General features: G+C 48.6%; 1 protein-coding gene across 3 annotated transcripts in view; it reads left to right on the top strand.

Moving 5' to 3' along the window:
• CDYL2 (chromodomain Y like 2) overlaps positions 1-17,748 on the top strand; it is a 426,814-nt gene that overhangs the window by 373,883 nt on the left and 35,183 nt on the right. For all 3 annotated transcript variants that reach the window (XM_089318824.1, XM_089318825.1, XM_051847320.3), the window contains one exon: positions 10,613-10,830. In XM_089318824.1, coding sequence (XP_089174950.1) covers positions 10,613-10,830 — 218 coding nt within the window. The remainder of the gene's footprint in view (positions 1-10,612; positions 10,831-17,748) is intronic.

The raw sequence follows: 17,748 nt of genomic DNA, 5'->3' as shown, positions 1-17,748 counted from the left end.
TTGAATGGTAGGGTTATATTTAGGTTTCTGAGGAATCTCCAGACTGACTTCCATAGTGGCTTGACCAGTTTGCATTCCCACCAACAGTGGGTTAGTGTCCCTTTTTCCCCACATCCTCTCCAGCATCTATTGTTGGTAGATTTCTGAATGTGACCCATTCTAACTGGGGTGAGGTGGAACCTCATTGTGGTTTTGATTTGCATTTCCCTGATTGCTAGTGATCTTGAACATTTTTCATGTGTCTGTTGGCCATTTGGATTTCCTCTTTTGAAAAATGTCTATTGAGGTCCTTGGCCCATCTCTTAAGTGGGTTGTTTGTTTTGATCTTGTGGAGTTTCTTGATTTCTTTGTAGATTCTGGTTATCAACCCTTTATCAGTTGCATAGTTTGCAAATATATTTTTCCATTCTGTCGGTTGTCTCTTCACTTTCCTGACTGTTTCTTTTGCAGTACAGAAACTTCTCAATTTGATGCAATCCCAAATGTTAATTTTGGCTTTGACTGCCTGTGCTTCTGGGGTGTTTTCCAAGAAGTCATTGCTGGTACCTATATCTTGCAGGGTTTTTCCAATGCTCTCTAATAATTTGATGGTGTCAGGTCGTAGATTTAAGTCTTTAATCCATGTTGAGTGGATTTTTGTGTAAGGTGAAAGGTAGGGGTCTTGCTTCATGATTCTGCACGTGGAAATCCAATTTTCCCAGCACCATTTATTGAATAGACGGTCCTTGCTCCAAGAATTGGTTTTAGATCCTTGATCAAATATAATTTGGCTGTAGATGTTTGAATTGATTTCTGGTGTTTCAATTCTGTTCCATTGGTCTATCCATCTGTTTCTGTACCAGTACCATACTGTTTTGATTACAACTGCCCTGTATTATGTCCTGAAATCTGGTATTGTGATGCCTCCAGCTTTGTTTTTGTTGTACAAGATTGCTTTAGCTATTCGAGGTCTCCTGTGTCTCCATATAAATTTCAGCACCGTTTTTTCCAGATCTGAGAAGAAGGTCTTTGGTATCTTGATTGGGATTGCATTGAATCTATAAATTGCTTTTGTGAGAATGGACATTTTGATGATATTGATTCTTCCAATCCATGAGCATGGAAGGTTTTTCCATTTCTTGGTATCCTCTTCCATTTCTTTCTTTAAGGTTTTGTAATTTTCATCGTAGAGATCTTTAACGTCCTTGGTTAAGTTTATTCCAAGGTATTTGATTGTTTTTGTAGCTATTGAGAATGGGATTGATCTTAGCAGTTTGTTCTCAGCCGTGGCACTGCTTGTGTAAACAAAGGCTGTTGATTTTTGTGCATTGATTTTATACCCTGCTACTTTGCCAAAATCTTCTATGAGTTCCAATAGTCTCTTAGTAGAGTTCTTTGGGTCCCCTATATAAAGAATCATATCATCTGCAAAGAGGGATAGTTTGAGTTCTTCCTTCCCATTTTGTTTCCCTTTAATTTCTTTTTCTTGCCTAATAGCTCTGGCTAGAACTTCCAGAACTATGTTAAATAGCAGTGGTGAGAGTGGGCATCCCTGTCTGGTACCAGATCTCAGTGGAAATGCTTCCAACTTTTCCCCATTCAATAGGATGTTGGCTGTGGGTTTTTCATAGATTGCTTTGATTGTATTGAGGAATGTTCCTTCCATATCCCATTTGCTTAGAGTTTTCATCATGAACGGGTGTTGTATTTTATCAAATGCTTTCTCGGCGTCTATTGTGATAATCATATGGTTTTTTTTCTGCAGTCTGTTAATGTGGTGTATCACATTGATTGTTTTGCACACATTAAACCATCCCTGTATACCAGGGATAAATCCCACTTGGTCTGGGTGGATGATCTTTCTGATGTGTTGTTGCATTCTATTGGCGAGAATTTTATTGAGGATTTTTGCATCTATGTTCATCAGGGATATTGGTCTGTAATTTTCTTTCAATGCTGCATCTTTTTCCAGCTTAGGAATTAAGGTGATGCTGGCTTCATAGAAAGAATTTGGGAGGACTCCCTCTTTTTCGATTGTTCTGAATAGTTTGAGAAGAATTGGAGTCAGTTCTTCTTTAAATGTCTGGTAGAATTCAGCAGTGAATCCATCTGGTCCTGGGCTTTTCTTTGTTGGGAGGGCCTTTATTACTGTTTCCATTTCTGTCTCAGTTATGGGTCTGTTTAGGTTTTCTATGTCTTCCTGGTTCAATTTAGGTAGGTTGCATGTGTCCAGGAATCTATCCATTTCTGATAGGTTTCCCTGTTTGCTGGCATACAAGTCCTTGTAGTAATTTCTGATGATTCTTTTTATTTCTGTGGTGTCTGTTGTTACGTTTCCTTTTTCATCTCTGATTTTATTGATTTGGGTCTTTTCTTTTTTTAGTTAGTTGGGCCAATGGGGTGTCAATTTTGTTTATTTTTTCAAAAAACCAGCTCCTCGTTTGGCTGATTTTTTGTAATGTTTTTTTGGATTCAATCCTGTTGATTTCTTCTCTGATTTTAATTATTTCTCTTCTCCTACTAGATTTGGGTCTGGTTTACTGTAGGTTTTCTAGATCCTTGAGGTGAATTGAAAGTTCATCTATTTGGTGCCTTTCCAATTTCTTGATGTAGGCACCTACTGATATAAACTTTCCTCTTAACACTGCTTTTGCTGCGTCCCATAAGTTTTGGTATGTTGTGCTGTTATCCTCATTTACTTCCAGAAAATTTTTGATTTCTCTTTTAATTTCTTCTATGACCCATTGTTCATTCAGGAGCATGTTGTTGAATCTCCATGAGTTTGCATATGCTCTAGGGATTCCTGAGTTGCTAATTTCCAACTTCATTCCTTTATGGTCTGAGAAGCTGCATGGTATGATTCTAATTCTTTTGAATTTGCTGAGACTTGCTTTATGGCCTAGTATGTGGTCAATCCTAGAGAAGGTTCCATGTACTGCTGAGAAGAATGTAGATCTCAATTTTGTGAGAGAAATTTTCTTTCATGTCATGTATGGATTTCATTAGTTTGTACATTTGCTTCTGATCCCTTGTAAGTAATCCTATGATCAGTTTTTTGAATTCCATCTCTGGCATTTCTTTAACCTCCTCATCTTCTCAATCTAGTATTGAGGTGTTGTGTTCTTTGGGGGGTGTCATGCTGTCTTTCTTATTCTTGTTCCTTGAATCAGTGTGTTTGTTATTCTGCATTTGTGGAGATACTCATCAATTTCTTCTTTATTTTTTATTTTATTTTATTTTTTGCTGTGGTGGCTTTCATCTTCGGGCTATTCTGAGTGGATTAGTGGAGTGTCTGCTTTCAGGGAATACCTAGAGGCGTGTGGTGGGTGTGGCCAGGGAGCTCTGTTCAGTGCTCCAGCGTGAAGGGCGTGTCTGAGGTGACAAACCCAGAATTGGCATGGTAAATCCCCTTTACTTATTTATTTTTTAATCAGAGGGGAGGTTTGTTCTTGTCTGTTGGTGTAGACTCAGCTAAGCTCCTCTCCTTGGAGGAGACCAGTGCCTGGGCTCAAGCCCCCATCAATATATTATTTGTGTACTCTGCCACAAGGACCACACGAAGGATCTGTTCAGTCCTCAGTGTAAGCTCAGGTTCCCCAGCAATGTCCCTCGCCAGGTACCCAGGGAGCCCTGGTCGTGCGGAGCCTCCCACAGTGACTGTCCAAAGTCCCAGCCACATCCTGAGTCTTCCCATGCAGCCACAGTGTTTTCACAGTCCGGGCACACAAGCCTCCCACAGTCACAAGCACCCAGCCCCGTGTCTGTTCTCCCCACCAGACTCAGGAGTCTCCACTTGGCTGGTTGCTGGGCGTGGACATGGGCTGGCACAGCTGGTACGTATGTCCAAAATGGCACCTGCTCTCTGTCAGCTTGTTACAGGATGCCTTTGCAGGGTGACTGGGGAGAGGGAAAACGTGCCCCCCTTGTTTTTTTCTCCTCTAGTTTGGCAGGCGCCCCATCCCCCACAGGCTCCAAGCCTGGTTCCCTCTAGGCTTCTCCTGCAGCTTCTTTGCCAGTGGCTTGGGCTGCCGTGGTCTGGTCTCATCTCACTCTGCAGCAGTGGTGTGGAGGCTCTCGGCTGCTGGGTTCCTGAGTTGTGCACGTCCACGCCCTCCACATATGTCTGCTCTTTCCTCCAATCTGCATAGAGTGTCCTCTGCCGTTTTCTCCCTAATTCTTCCCTGAGACTGCACTCCTTCCACTTTTTTTTTTAAGATTTAATTATTTATTTGAAGGTCAGAGTTACCCAGAGAGAGAAGGGGAGAGAGAGAGAGAGAGAGAGAGAGAGGGTCTTCCATCCGCTGGTTCACTCCCCAGGTGGCTGCAATGGCCGGAGCTGTGCCAATCCAAAGCCAGGAGCCAGGAGCTTCCTCTGGGTTTCCCACGTGGGTGTAGGGGCCCAAGGACTTGGGCCATCTTCTACTACTTTCCCAGGTCATAGCAGAGAGCTGGATCGGAAGTAGGGCAGCAGAGACTCGAACCGGCACCCATATGGGATGCAGGCACTGCAGGTGGTGACTTTACCTGCTATGCTACAGCGCCAGCCCTTCTCCACTTTTTTAAACTATCTTCTAGACTTGAGCAGCAAGCTCCCTCTCTCCTCCGCCCTCTTAGGTCTTTTCTTTTCTTTTTTTTATTTTTTGACAGGCAGAGTGGACAATGAGAGAGAAAGAGAAAGAGAGAAAGGTCTTCCTTTGCCATTGGTTCACCCTCCAATGGCCACCATGGCCGGCACGCTGCAGCTGGCGCACCACCGCACTGATCTGAAGGCAGGAGCCAGGTGCTTCTCCTGGTCTCCCATGGGGTGCAGGGCCCAAGCACTTGGGCCATCCTCCACTGCACTCCCTGGCCACAGGAGAGAGGGGCCTGGAAGAGGGGCAACCGGGACAGAATCCAGTGCCCCGACCAGGACTAGAATCTGGTGTGCCGGTGCCGCAGGCGGAGGATTAGCCTATTGAGCCACGGTGCCGGCCCCTCTTAGGTCTTCTTAACCCACAGTTGTTGCATCTGCCCATGCATTAACAATGCCAGTCCACAGTGTCCTGACGCAATCAGCGGGTCTGCTTTCCTGTGTGGTTCTGTGGTTTATTTGTGTAGGTGGTCCCAAGGCTGTTGTGTCTTTGGGGCTGCCTCATAGTGTACTCCAAGGGATACGCCATGGCCTTTGAGTTCCCAGAGACCCCTGTCCCCATTATTCTCCACCACATCCCCCTGTTGCTCTCTGGCCTGTAATCATTTGGGGAATTAGTTTGCCGGGAACTATTTCTCTTCCTACCTGAAGCAAGCTCCAGGCAGAAGGGACCTGATTTCTCTGCGGGGATCTGCATCGCCTAGTACAACAGCTAGCCCGCGGGAGGATGATAACTCCGTTGTGAATGAATGAGGGACATGAGAGACGGCTGCTTCAAGCCTGGCTCTTCCATTTCAGATGCCTGTGGCTTCCAGCACGTGGTCTCACTATTCCTTACCTGTGGAAAGGGTGAACGCTGGTGACAACATAGGACTGCCGAGTCATTTGGAGCCAACCGTAGAGCCGCTCACAAAAGCAGCCCGTGAGGCTGTTCCGTCGTGTCGTTGTGTTCCGAAGCACGTGGCCGGGCTGGCACCACACCTGGGAAAGCACAGGCACACACAGGCTCTGGGCATCTGTAACCAGGGATTGGCCGGGCTGCTGAGGCTGACTGGAAACTCGTGTGCTCCTCACCGCCTGGGGTCTGTTCATCTGCACAGGCCTTTCGTGGTCACTTGCCAGTGTTCCTGAACCTCTTTACCCAGCGTCAGGAGCTGTGGCAGCTTCCTGTCTGACAAAGCCCAGATGTTTGGGTGACGGAGAAGTACAGATGAGGAGGTGTCGCAGAAGTCCTGGGTTGTCATAGGCACAGCTTCTCAGCCCTGTGGCCATGGGGGCTCTGCTCATCTTCTGGGGGCCGCCTGGCATGCAGAGGGGCCCCCCAGAGCAGTTCCTGGTCTCTGCCTTTGGCCTGGTGTTTGGGGGTCCAAGGCTTTCACGGCTAATTAACAGCCCGAGCCCAGGGCTATGGGTGCCGAGAAGTGAGCCTCTGGCCTTCAGGTGCTGCTGGCCAGAGAGCATGCCGGCAGACTTGCTTCCAGACAGGCTGTGATTAGAGAGAGGGGCTCACCCTGCAGGTCTGACCAGAATCAATCTGTGATGAGCTAGGATGTGACCATCGAGACACAAGTAAGAGCCCCTGTGTTTGTTAACTGTCTGCTGGCCCCTTTAATGGTGTCTTCTTTCTCATCTTGCTACTCTGCTGTCTAAGGACCAGGAAATGGAGTGTGTCCATGCTGCATGCAGACAGTCTTCTTTCCAGGGGCAGAGGCTCGGCCTCTGGGAGCTGATTCCTCTCCCATCCCAGCCTGACAGAGTGCTTAGCACACAGTAAGCACTCCTCTGTGTCTCCTTGCACTCTCCCTGCCCGTATCACCACAGCTGGCGAGGTTGTCTCTGAGATGCACCTGCACCCTGCAGGGGCAGTCACTCACCCACCTGGCTGAAATGGTGACAGCGGTGACTTCCAGGACTTCGTCAGGGAGAAAGTGTGGGGCAGCCCCAGGGGGCAGCATTCTTTAGGACACCTGCTTACACCCCCCCTCCAAGTGACTCCTGGTGATGGAGGAGGCCTGGGTTGCCTGGGCCCTGGACCAGTGGCAGCGTCATTGGGGAGGCCCCACGGGCTGGTTTTGAACAATCCCCTGGTGATGCTGATGTACACTCAAGTGCAGGAGCTGCTGGTCAGAGTTCTCAAACCTGCCCAACTGCAGAGTGTTGCTTTTTTGATGAAACCAATTTTTAAAATATTCAATGAATAGTTTATATTGAAAAAGCCAACTTCACTTTTTAAGCAGTTTTCGATTTACAGAGAGATTGGAAAGCGAACACAGAAATTTCCTGGATACCCCAAACCTACTTTCTCCTGTTAACATCTTCCATGGGTGTAGTAGCTTTGTTAAATTGATGAACCAATATTAATACATTCCTGTGAACTAAAGTCAGCATTGTGTTCCAGTTTGCACCTGATGCCTGTCCCAGGATCCTACCTAGGAGCTGTCATCACGTCCCCTGAGGCTCAGTTCTCAAGCTCTCCTCCTTTTTGATGGCTTTAAGGGTTTGCAGGAGGGCTGCTGAGGTATTTTGTAGAATTTCCCTCGGCCGGGGTCATTTGATGTTTTTCTCGTAATTAGACTGGAGTTGGGAGTTTTGGAAGACAGACCCCAGGAGGGCCTTTCACACTGAATCACATCAGGGATGCCTGTTACACACAAGACCCTGCTGTTGTCGGCGTTGACCTTGATCACCTGGCCGAGGCGTGCTTGTGAGGTTTCCCCAATGTGCAGTTAAGTCCTCTACCTTTCCACACTGTACTTTCGGGAAGAAAGTGTGCAGCACACACTCAGGAAAGCAGAGCTGTGGGTGGGGCATTGACAGAATTTACTTGGAATTCTTCTGCACCTGGGCTTCCTCTCTGTGTGTTTGTTGGGTATGTGATCTTTATTCTTCCCAGCATGGGCTTGTGGACGGTTGCTTTATATTTTCATTTATTATCGGGATGACTTTATTGTGTTGCCCACATAGTATCCTGGAAGCTCTTTGGGTTGGCTCAGGTGTCCTTTCGACATGCCCCCCTCAGCGTGGAAGTTTACCTTGTTTTGTATGGGCACTTCCTTCTGTCCAGGCACTACAAGTTTATCTCCTAGGGTCAGCCATTTTTCCGGGGTGCCCTGCTTCCTTTGGTTAGAATCACAGTGGAAACTAAAATCTGTCCGGGGTGTGCTCTTTGCTACTGGGATGTCATTGATTCGAGGCCTTCTCAACTGACCCAGCCAGTGTGTGCATTCAGTAAGACTCATGTGCACACTTATGTATTGACACTTGTGTGAGCACACTTACGTACTTGTACTGACCCATGCGTGCACATCTGTGTATCCATACTGACCTGTGTGTGCATACGCGTTGTGTGTTGATACTGATATATGCATATGTATGTATACAGATAATTCTGTATACAATCCTTTGTACCTATATTAAACTAAACATTTAGTTTGCTCTTTTTTTAAAAAAAGAGATTTATTTATCTGAGAGGTAGAGTTAGAGACAGGGAGAAACGAAAGAAAGGTCTTCCATCCCCTGGTTCATTCCCTAAATGGCCACAATGGCTGGAGCTGAGCCAATCTGAAACCGGGAGCCAGGAGTTTCTTCCGGGTCTCCCAGGTGGGTGCAGGGACCCAAACACTTGGACCATCTTCCACTGTTTTCCCAAGCCATAGCAGAGAGCTGAATTGGAAGAGGAGCAGCCAGGACACGAACCAGTGCCCGTATGGGATGCCTGCACTGCAGGCCAGGTCTTAGTCTTCTGCACCATGGCATTGGCCCCATAGTTTGCCCTTGATGTCTGCAGTAAGGTGTCTGTGTGCCATGGTCAATACCTGGGTTCATTTCCTGACTCCAGCTCCTGACTCAGCTTCTTGCCAGTGCAGACCCAGCTAGGCAGTGGTAATGGCTGAGGAATTAGATTGTGCCACCCATATAAGAGACCAGGATTGCATTCCTGGTTCCTGGCTGCAAACCCAACACAACCCCAGCTACTGTGGACATTCTGGGGGAAAGAAACAATCAATGGGGGGGGGGAGCTCTCTCTGGCTCTCAAATAAATGAAAAATAAAAAAAATATTAAGGGGCTGGTGCTGTGGCATAATGGGTAGAGCCACCGCCTAGCAGTGACGCATCCCATATGGGCACCGTTTTGGGTCCTGGCTGCCCCAATTCCGATCCAGCTCTCTGCTGTAGCCTGGGAAAGCAGTAGAAGATGGCTCAAATGCTTGGGCCTCTGCACCCACATGTGAGACCTCGAGGATGCTCCTGCATGGGATTGGTGCAGGTCCAGCTGTTGAGGCCACGTAGGGTGTGAACCAGCAGATGGAAGACCTCTGTGTCTCTCTCTCGCTGCCTCTGCCTCTCTGTAACTCTGCCTTTCAAATAAATTAATAAATCTTAAAAAATGAGCCTTTCAATTCATAAACACAGATTATCTCTTCATTTAATTGGATCTATTTTGATTTTGTTCATCATGGTTTTGTGGTTTCTCACATGTAGATTCTGGACTCATCTCATTAGATTTATTCCCCAAGCATTTTCCGTTTGGGGTGCTGTTGTAAATAGTGTGGTTTTGTACCTGTAAAATTCTAGCTGCTCACTGCTGGCCTGTGGGGAACCCACTGTCTTTTGCATATTGACCTTGAATCCCGGAGCCTGGCTGCATTTACTTGTTATTCCCACAAGTGGCTGTTCTTTCTTCTGATGCTTTGTACTTGCCAGAAGACAGTTTTATTTCCCCCTTTGAGGATCCCAGGACCTTTTGCTTGGTTTCTGTGGGCTTGCTGGCGTTCGGCTTCTCACCGCTCAGCGCCGTGCAGGCTGTGGGTGTTTCCTAGATGTCCTCTCTCAAGGCGCGCGCTCTCCTCTGTTGGATTTTGCCGGATGCTGTTTCTGCAGCAGCGGATACAATCGCCGGTTGCTTCTGCCTGTGGGTGCGGTGATGACTCTGGTTCATCTGAAATGGTGGACCCGCTCTGTGTACCTGTGCTGATTCTTTCATCTGGACCAGACTGTGGAGAACTGGTCTGATTCCCTCCATAACTGTTTGCTACGATTCGTCTTGTTAATTTTTTTAGGAGATGATTAATTATTGATTGCCTGTTCAGTTGATGCATGTCTCCTGTGTGTATTTTCAGAGGTTTTGACTCTCAAGGAATTGGCCCATTTCATCTAGATTACCAAACAAATGGGCACAGTTGCTAATTGTATTTCTTTATTATCCTTTTCAATGTCCACAGGGTCAATAGGGATGACCCCTCTCATTTCTGATACTGGTAATTTGCATTTTATCTGTTTATTTCTTGGCCGGAGTTGAGCCACTTCCCAGGCCGGCTTCGGATGGGGCTTTGGGGCTGGCACTTGGGTGTGCTTTCTTAGAGTACCTGGTGTCTGCAGCTGGGAGGAGGCTGGTTGGCAGCTGTCAGAAACCTAGGTCATTTTGTTGTTCGTTTCCACGCCTTTTCAGCCAGGGCACTGTGGCCATTTGAGGATGCTAACAGGGAAAACAGAAAAAGGCACAGCTGTGGAAGGGCAAGGAGAGACACAAGCACCCTGCCTGCTCGGTGCTCACCATGCTAAGGAAGCACTGGGGGCCCAGAGCCGCTTCCCAGGTCCTCATATTGAAGGGGACAGTGCCCTGGACTGCTTTAGGGTGGGGCTGTGCACACAGTGCAGGGCACGCAGGGCCTAGTGCTGCTCTGGCTGTCAGAGGGGTCCTCAGACAGACAGGGCTGCCTCCTGGGGGGTCACTGGTTCCCTTGATAAGGAATCTGAGCAGAAGCCTGAGCCTTGCAGGCCCATGTGTGGGGGAGAGGGCATCAGGACGGGGTGGGGGGGGCCTTTCCTGAGCACCTGCTAAGCCCTGGGCTCTCCACTGCAGCAGGACAGAGGGTGCTCGGGGTGGGGGGTCCCAGCCACATCTCGGCTTTTCCCTGGGAAAATCTCAACATTTCTCTGATCGTGTTCTTCTGGGATGGGGCCCCCAGCCAGTTTCTCATTTTGTTTGTCTGATTTTGGAAGGCTCGGCTCTGACCAATGGGGCGTTGAACCTGCACAGCCCCGTGAAGCGGAAGCTGGACACGGAGAAGGACTACGTCTTTGACAAGAGGCTCAGGTACAGCGTCCGCCAGAATGAAAGCAACTGCCGGTTTCGAGACATCGTCGTGCGGAAGGAAGAGGGGTTCACGCACATCCTGCTGTCTAGCCAGACCTCAGACAACAACGCGCTGACACCCGAGGTAAAGGGGCTTGGGCTGGGGAGCGCTGTGGGGAGCCAGGCGCCCCTCTGGTTCAGAGGGGGACATCAGCTTTCTCTGTTGTTCCATCAGGGAGCCAGAGAAAATAATGCATTCATTAAAACATGACTGCTGGACGCAACTGGCTAATCACTTTGCATACATGATCCCATTTGGTCTTTATGACCAGATCATGATGTTATCCCTTTTTATAGACCGTGGGTCACGGGGATATTTGGCGACCCAGTGCTGGTCTCAGAGTTGGGGGCAGGCCCAGGAATCGAAGCATCCTGTCTCGGACTTTCCAGCTACACTTCACTGTCGTCACCAAGTCACATTTCTTTGCTGGAGATAGAATGGTACTCACTCGGTTCACTTATGTGCAGGGTCTTCAAAAAGTTAGTGGAAAATATGCATCATGTAAAAACTCTGCATAAATTTCATTTTTTTTAAACACCAGAATAAATTTGTGTCTTAATTCCTTTTTCCCATAAAGTCTTTGAAGTACCTTCAGGTATGCTTTTAGCAAAACAATTCACATACCGGAAGTTTCACCCTTTTAAAACATATGGTTCATTGGTTTTCACTGTTTCCACAAGGTTGTACAACCATTACCGCTGTCTGATTCCAGAACATTTCATTGCCCCTGGAAGAACACCTTTATCCAGTCAGTCATGCCCATTCTCCCTGCCCCGGCAACCGCTGCTCTGCTTTCTGAATCCGTAGATTTGTCCATTCTGTACAGCCCTTAGAAAGCAGCCGTACGATGCTTGGCCTTTTTTGTCTCCCTCCTTTCACACTTAGCATGTTTTTGAGGCTCATCTTTTTTATAGCAGGTGTCACTACCTCATTTCTTTTTACGGCTGGATAATATTAGACCACATTGTTTGAATCAGTTTTACAAGTTGATGGGCATTTGGGCCATTTCTACTTATGTCTATTATGAATTGATTGCTAAAGAAATTCATGTCTAAGTTTTTATGTGAAGGTGTGTGCCCAATTTTCTTGGAAATGGTCCTTATTCCTAATAAAATGTTCTTGACTATGTTTGAATTCCTGTAATTGCCGGGTCACTCGGTAGCTCTGTGTTTGACCTTAGAGGACTGGCCATTCCCTCTGGCAGTGTGCAAAGGCTCCAGTTCCCAGCAAACTCAGTGGCCTTTGCTTTTGTCTTCTCTTTGTTATGATGGCCACATGAGTGAGTGTGAGGGGAGTGTTTCCTGGGTTTTTTTTTTTTTTTAATATGACAGGTAGAGTTCACAGACAGTGAGAGAGAGAGAGAGAGACAGAAAGGTCTTCCTTCTGTTGGTTCACTCCCCAAATGGCTGCTATGGCCGGCACTGCGCCATTCCGAAGCCAGGAGCCAGGAGTTTCTTCCCGGTCTCCAACGCGGGTGCAGGAGCCCAAGCACTTGGGCCATCCTCCACTGCACTCCTGGGCCACAGCAGAGAGCTGGACTGGAAGAGCAGCAACTGGGACTAGAACCCAGCGCCCATATGGGATGCCGGCGTCACAGGCGGAGGATTAACCTAGTGCGCCACAGCGCAGGCCCCTCCTGGTGGTTTTGATTTGCAGTTCCCTGCTGACTAATAACACTGACCATCCTGATGCATGTGGATGTTTGTCTCAGTTCTGTGGACACATGTCTATTTAAGTCCTTTCCCTATTTTTAAGTGGATTTTTGCTCTTTTTATTGCTGAGTTTTAAGCCCTCTCTGTATGTTCTGGATAACGGATCCCATCAGATGCACAATTTGAAAAAGTAGGTTGTCTTTTTATTTTCTTAATAGTGCTGATGAAGATTTCCATGTAACTTTGTACATGTGAAGCATGCTTATTTCTTAGGCTAATAAAATAGGCAGACCACGAGGACTTAATGTGATTAAGCAGGCAGCATCACCAAAATGCAGAACCAGTGGGGGAGCCATGAGAAATTCTTTTTTTTTTTTTTTTTTTTTTTTTGACAGGCAGAGTGGATAGTGAGAGAGAGAGACAGAGAGAAAGGTCTTCCTTTTGCCGTTGGTTCACCCTCCAGTGGCCGCCATGGCTGGCGCACTGCGGCCGGCGCACCGCACTGATCCGAAGGCAGGAGCCAGGTGCTTCTCCTGGTCTCCCATGGGGTGCAGGGCCCAAGCACTTGGGCCATCCTCCACTGCACTCCCTGGCCACAGCAGAGAGCTGGCCTGGAAGAGGGGCATCCGGGAAAGAATCCGGCGCCCCGACCGGGACTAGAACCCGGTGTGCCGGCGCCGCTAGGTGGAGGATTAGCCTATTGAGCCGCAGCGCCGGCCGAGAAATTCTTGATGGTACAGATGTGGGAAACATGGAGTCATTCCCTCTTCCTCAACCCGCCAGGGACAGGATAGGAAAGCAGTAAATTTAATAAATTAAAAAATGACAGCGAGCAGCATTTCTCAGTGCTTTGTAGCTTCAAAAGTTTGTAAATGAATTAAAACAAGAAACAAAATCACTGTGACTAAAAAATCACCTGAGGAAAAAACAACTAATTATAGATTTGATGATTATAGCTTCCTAGTAGTTCTTAAAATCAAATGCTGTTCATCTTTTGATTTTCTTCTTGTTCTTTTGGCTATTCCAATTTCTGTGAATTTTGATGTGACTTTTTAAATCAGCTTGTTAATGTCTAGACTAAATTTCTGGATGGAATTTAGGTTGTTTTTGCATTAAACCTTTAATTTGGTAATATTCAACATCTTGATTTTGAATATTGACATGTTAGTGTGGTTTATAGTTCCATTTGTTAATTGGTGTTAAATTTTTATAGCATTATTTTGTGTTTTTAGGCAATTGCTATTGCACATTTGTGGTGAATAAATTATGTTTTTATTATTTTTGGGGAAAAGGTCATAAATTTAGTTGAAAGCTAAGAGTATTTTAGTACTAAGAAACTTGAAATCCGTGACTGTTGGTTCATAGTAGACATTTTCCTTTATAAAGAACTCTTAGTTGCATGATTTCAGATTTTTTCCCCAGCAAAATAAGGTGTTTTTTGTTTTGTTTTGTTTTGGACAGGCAGAGTGGACAAAGAGAGAGACAGAGAAAGGTCTTCCTTTTGCCTTTGGTTCACCCTCCAATGGCCGCCGCGGCTAGCGTGATGCAGCTGGCACACCGCGCTGATCCGAAGGCAGGAGCCAGGTGCTTCTCCTGGTCTCCCATGGGGTGCAGGGCCCAAGCACTTGGGCCATCCTCCACTGCCCTCCTGGGCCACAGCAGAGAGCTGGCCTGGAAGAGGGGCAACGGGGGCAGAATCCGGCACCCCGACCGGGACCAGAACCCGGTGTGCCGGCGCCGCAAGGCGGAGGATTAGCCTAGTGAGCCGCGGCGCAAAATAAGCTTTTAAGTCCATTTCCCATGAGTGTTTTGAGGTACACTTGTCTCATTTGCACCCCTTGATCTGCCAGCGCCCCTGTGAGGTCGCTACAACCTCAGCTTACAGAGGAGGACGTCCAGGTGCAAGGCCAGGCTTCACAGTTCCCGAATGCGAGTGTCATGGGGGCGACGCCCTTGCTGCTGTGGCCCACCTCCCTGGCTCTCCCGCAGCCCCGTGCCCGGCTCAGTGGAGCTGGGGACTCAGAACCCATCTGTCCTCGCAGTGTCCCGCAAGAAGCAGTGGAAGCAAGGAGGGTTAACCACAGGGTATTTGGGGGACCCAGTCCAGGGTGACTGCCTGCCCACACTGCCGCGGCCCAGGAAGTGGGTGGGGTGGAGGTGCCATGCCCCTGACCGTGTGATCCGCGTCTCTCCCTGTCATGACTTGTGCGGCCTGCAGGTCTTTTGCGGGGTTGTGGCCTGGCAGTCGGATGACTGACTTCCTCCCGTCTGAGCTGAAGCAGCCGTGACTTCAGCCTTGGAGTCTGTGGGGCTGGTGGTGGCTTGTCACCATCCTCTTACCGTGACAAGAACTAAGAGCTCTCTTCCACCTGCAGCGGGCGCACCCCCTGGGTCCTCAACTGTGTAGACCTCTCTGTGGGGTTCAGAGAAGTCCAGAGCCCAGGTTTACCCCAAAGCAACTCCTTACGCATTCACACTCCTGAAGACATTGTTGTTTTAGGCTCCTAGTGACACAGCCACCTGAGACGGATTTTTATTCGTGTACTTTTTTCTATTTCACTACTTTGGAAAAGCATGCTCTAGGAAGGCACAGTATTTTCCTTCAATAAATCAAAGAAAGGTGGAGCCTCCCAACTCACTCCGCTTCTGTTTACTGTCGGCCTCCTCATCGGGGAACACACGCGTGCTCCACCTGCTGCAGGTGCACGGGGCCTCACCTCCTGGGCTTGGGCTTGGCTAGTTAGGAGCTGTGCTGCTAACCAGTGTCAGTCGGTTCCAGCGTTGGGGGGAAAACGGAAAAGGTGGTTGATCTGGTGTCTTCTTCTGTTTCAGCAGCCAAAGTGGCTTGTCCACGTGGGCGAGCAGGCTGGCTGGGTAACAGAGCCCGACACAAAGATTCTGCTGAAATGCAGAGGCAGCGTTAAACCAGGAAGGCAGGTTTTGGGGTCCAGGAGACTTGGGTTCGGATCCCGTTCCCACCAGTTTCCATGGGAAGTGACCTGCTTCTCTGAGCTTTCTGGTCTGTAGAAGTTACCCAGTGTCTTCCGTATGAGATTGGCGACCACGTGTGCAGAGTGTCTAGCATGCAGAGGGTATTCCATAAGTGCCCCTGTCCTTGCTCAGATGGAGTAGAGGCCCCTGAGTGACCCCTGCAGACCCAGCCTTGACCGAGAGTGGAGGAACTGGAAGGGCCTGCTTTCGTGGATCTTACAGGTAGCACCGTAAGCTGCTGCACCGCAGCGCCAGCCCCTCAGTTCACTTATTGGAAAGATGCCTGCAGCTCTCCAGGTCACCGTGTTCTCCCTTTGGGCTACTGTGCCAGCCTCAGTGAGTCCGCCACATTTGTGGTTCCCACCCTGAAGTCCACTCTCCATAAAGCAGGCAGAACGAGCGACTGGAAGTGCAATTCCGCCCGAAGCAGAGTCAGCCGCAGAGCTGCGGTCTCATCAGTAGGCTTGGCAGGTGTGGGGTGTGCACTTCCAAACTCACCCAAGAAGGGGTTGGCAGGCCCAAGTCCCCACTGGCCAGAGGTGTCCCTTCCCTGTCATGTGGGCCTCTCTGTCAGGCTGCTCCCTGCGTGGTAGCTGGCTTCCCCCAGAGCCAGAGCTGTGGTCTCTGTAACCTAAGCCGTCTGCGAGTGGTCTGTCACCGCTAAGGTGAGGATATGTGAATTCTGCAAGGGCTCTCGTCGGAAGCATCATGAAAAGGATTGAAATGGTCAGGAGAACGGGGGGTTTGCATCCAGGCTCAGAAAGCAGGGGGTGTCCCTCTGAAAGCTGCTGCACTCGAGCTGGGCGTGGTGCGTGGATCTCAGCAAATAGAAGCAAAGTGCAGAGAGGGGCCCTGACCTGCTGCTCTTGACGCCCCGTCCTAATGAATGTGGTTACCTGGTCCAGACCTCATGTAGACCGGAATCTAGAAGTCGTGCAGAGAGCATGTTCTCTCCAGCAGGCGCTAAAAGCAGGTGGCAGCCAGAAAGCACATAACAAGGGCAATAAATGTAAAGGATGTGTTTAGGACTTGGAAACGCAGAGCCGTCTGCAACCATTTGTTAGAGAGCTGTGTGCTGGAAGCCTCCCAGGAGACAGAGCGGGTACAGGGGACTGACCTGTTGTAGGCCGTGTAACAAGTTACTGTTGAGAAGTGCGTGTGGACAGTGTATTCTGTTAAGAAGGTACAACGGTGCAGCCTGATTTGAGCACGTTTTGCTGCACACAGACCAGCTCCATCCTAAAATGTGAGGATCTTCAAGCAGGTGGAAGCCCAGCTTCCTGTCCAGATGGAGTTCTCAGCACCAGAAAAGCTCAGGGACGTTGACTAATGAAATGCAACTTCTGAAAAGTATAGTTTGTACTTTATCTTATCAATAAAACACAAATGTATTTGAGATTTAATTCACAAAGGGGGGTGGCTGCTTTGTCTGGTTTTGCTTTTTACTCCTTGAAGAGCCAGTCGGCCTCGGACAGGGAATTGTGGCTTGTCTCTTTGGAGGAGGATTTTCTTTGATTTGCCTCTGAGAGACACGGAGTCCGTGTATGGGAGAGCGTGTGTCTATTTCTGGAGGCAGGTGGATTAAAGGGCCCACGAGATCGTGGCCTGCTGGCTTTTGTGACGCTCAGAATGAATCCGTGTGGCTCACACCTGCTGGTGTGCAGTGGCACAGGTGTGGAGGGCCTGGCCCTCTTTCTCACTCAAATCCATCCACGTATTTGAGTCATCCTGGAGGGAGGGGCTGCCGCAGCAGGCTTGGAATCGGGTCCTGCCTCTTACTGCCGTGCACCTCTCAGTCCTCCTGGCTTCCCCTGCAAGGTTGGGATTCCATTCTGCGCCTCACAGGAATTTTGTTGGGAGTAAAATATTAGGTGGCAGGGACCTGATGTGCTACCTGGGATTTCTGTGTGCTTACTAAGTGAGAGTTCTTTCAAACGCCTAACCTAAGAAGCAGTGCTCCTGTAGGATCTCCCCTGGTGCCTGTGGAATCGTCACTGATGGGCCTTTGAAGGCCGCGCCCTCTTAGGCTCTGAGCTCCGTCCAGACGGGTGCCACGCCTCGCTCTCTGTCCCCACGTGCTTCCTGCACTGATTTCTCTCCTTTCCTGACCGCCGATGGATGAACTGAGGGGGCTTTCTGTAATTCCCCCATGCATTGTAGTTCATGCATTTTGGAAGTTGTCTTTAAATTATGTATAGCAAAATCTAAATGTACTTATTACTGCTACACTACCTTTGAACAGAATAGCCCAAATGCTGTCTCCAGTCATTCTTCCTGTCATAGTACGTAATACTGTTGCCTTGCCCAACAGCTCTGCCTTGTTGAACAGCCGCAATCACGTTTAGGCAGTGTCAGTGTT

This window comes from Oryctolagus cuniculus, chromosome 18, assembly GCF_051225735.1.
Source record: "Oryctolagus cuniculus isolate XC-2025 breed Fujian yellow rabbit chromosome 18, ASM5122573v1, whole genome shotgun sequence".
In the NCBI taxonomy this organism is placed as follows: Eukaryota; Metazoa; Chordata; class Mammalia; order Lagomorpha; family Leporidae; genus Oryctolagus; species Oryctolagus cuniculus.
Note: the sequence above shows the minus strand (reverse complement) of the source record. Positions and strands in the feature narration are given on the sequence as shown.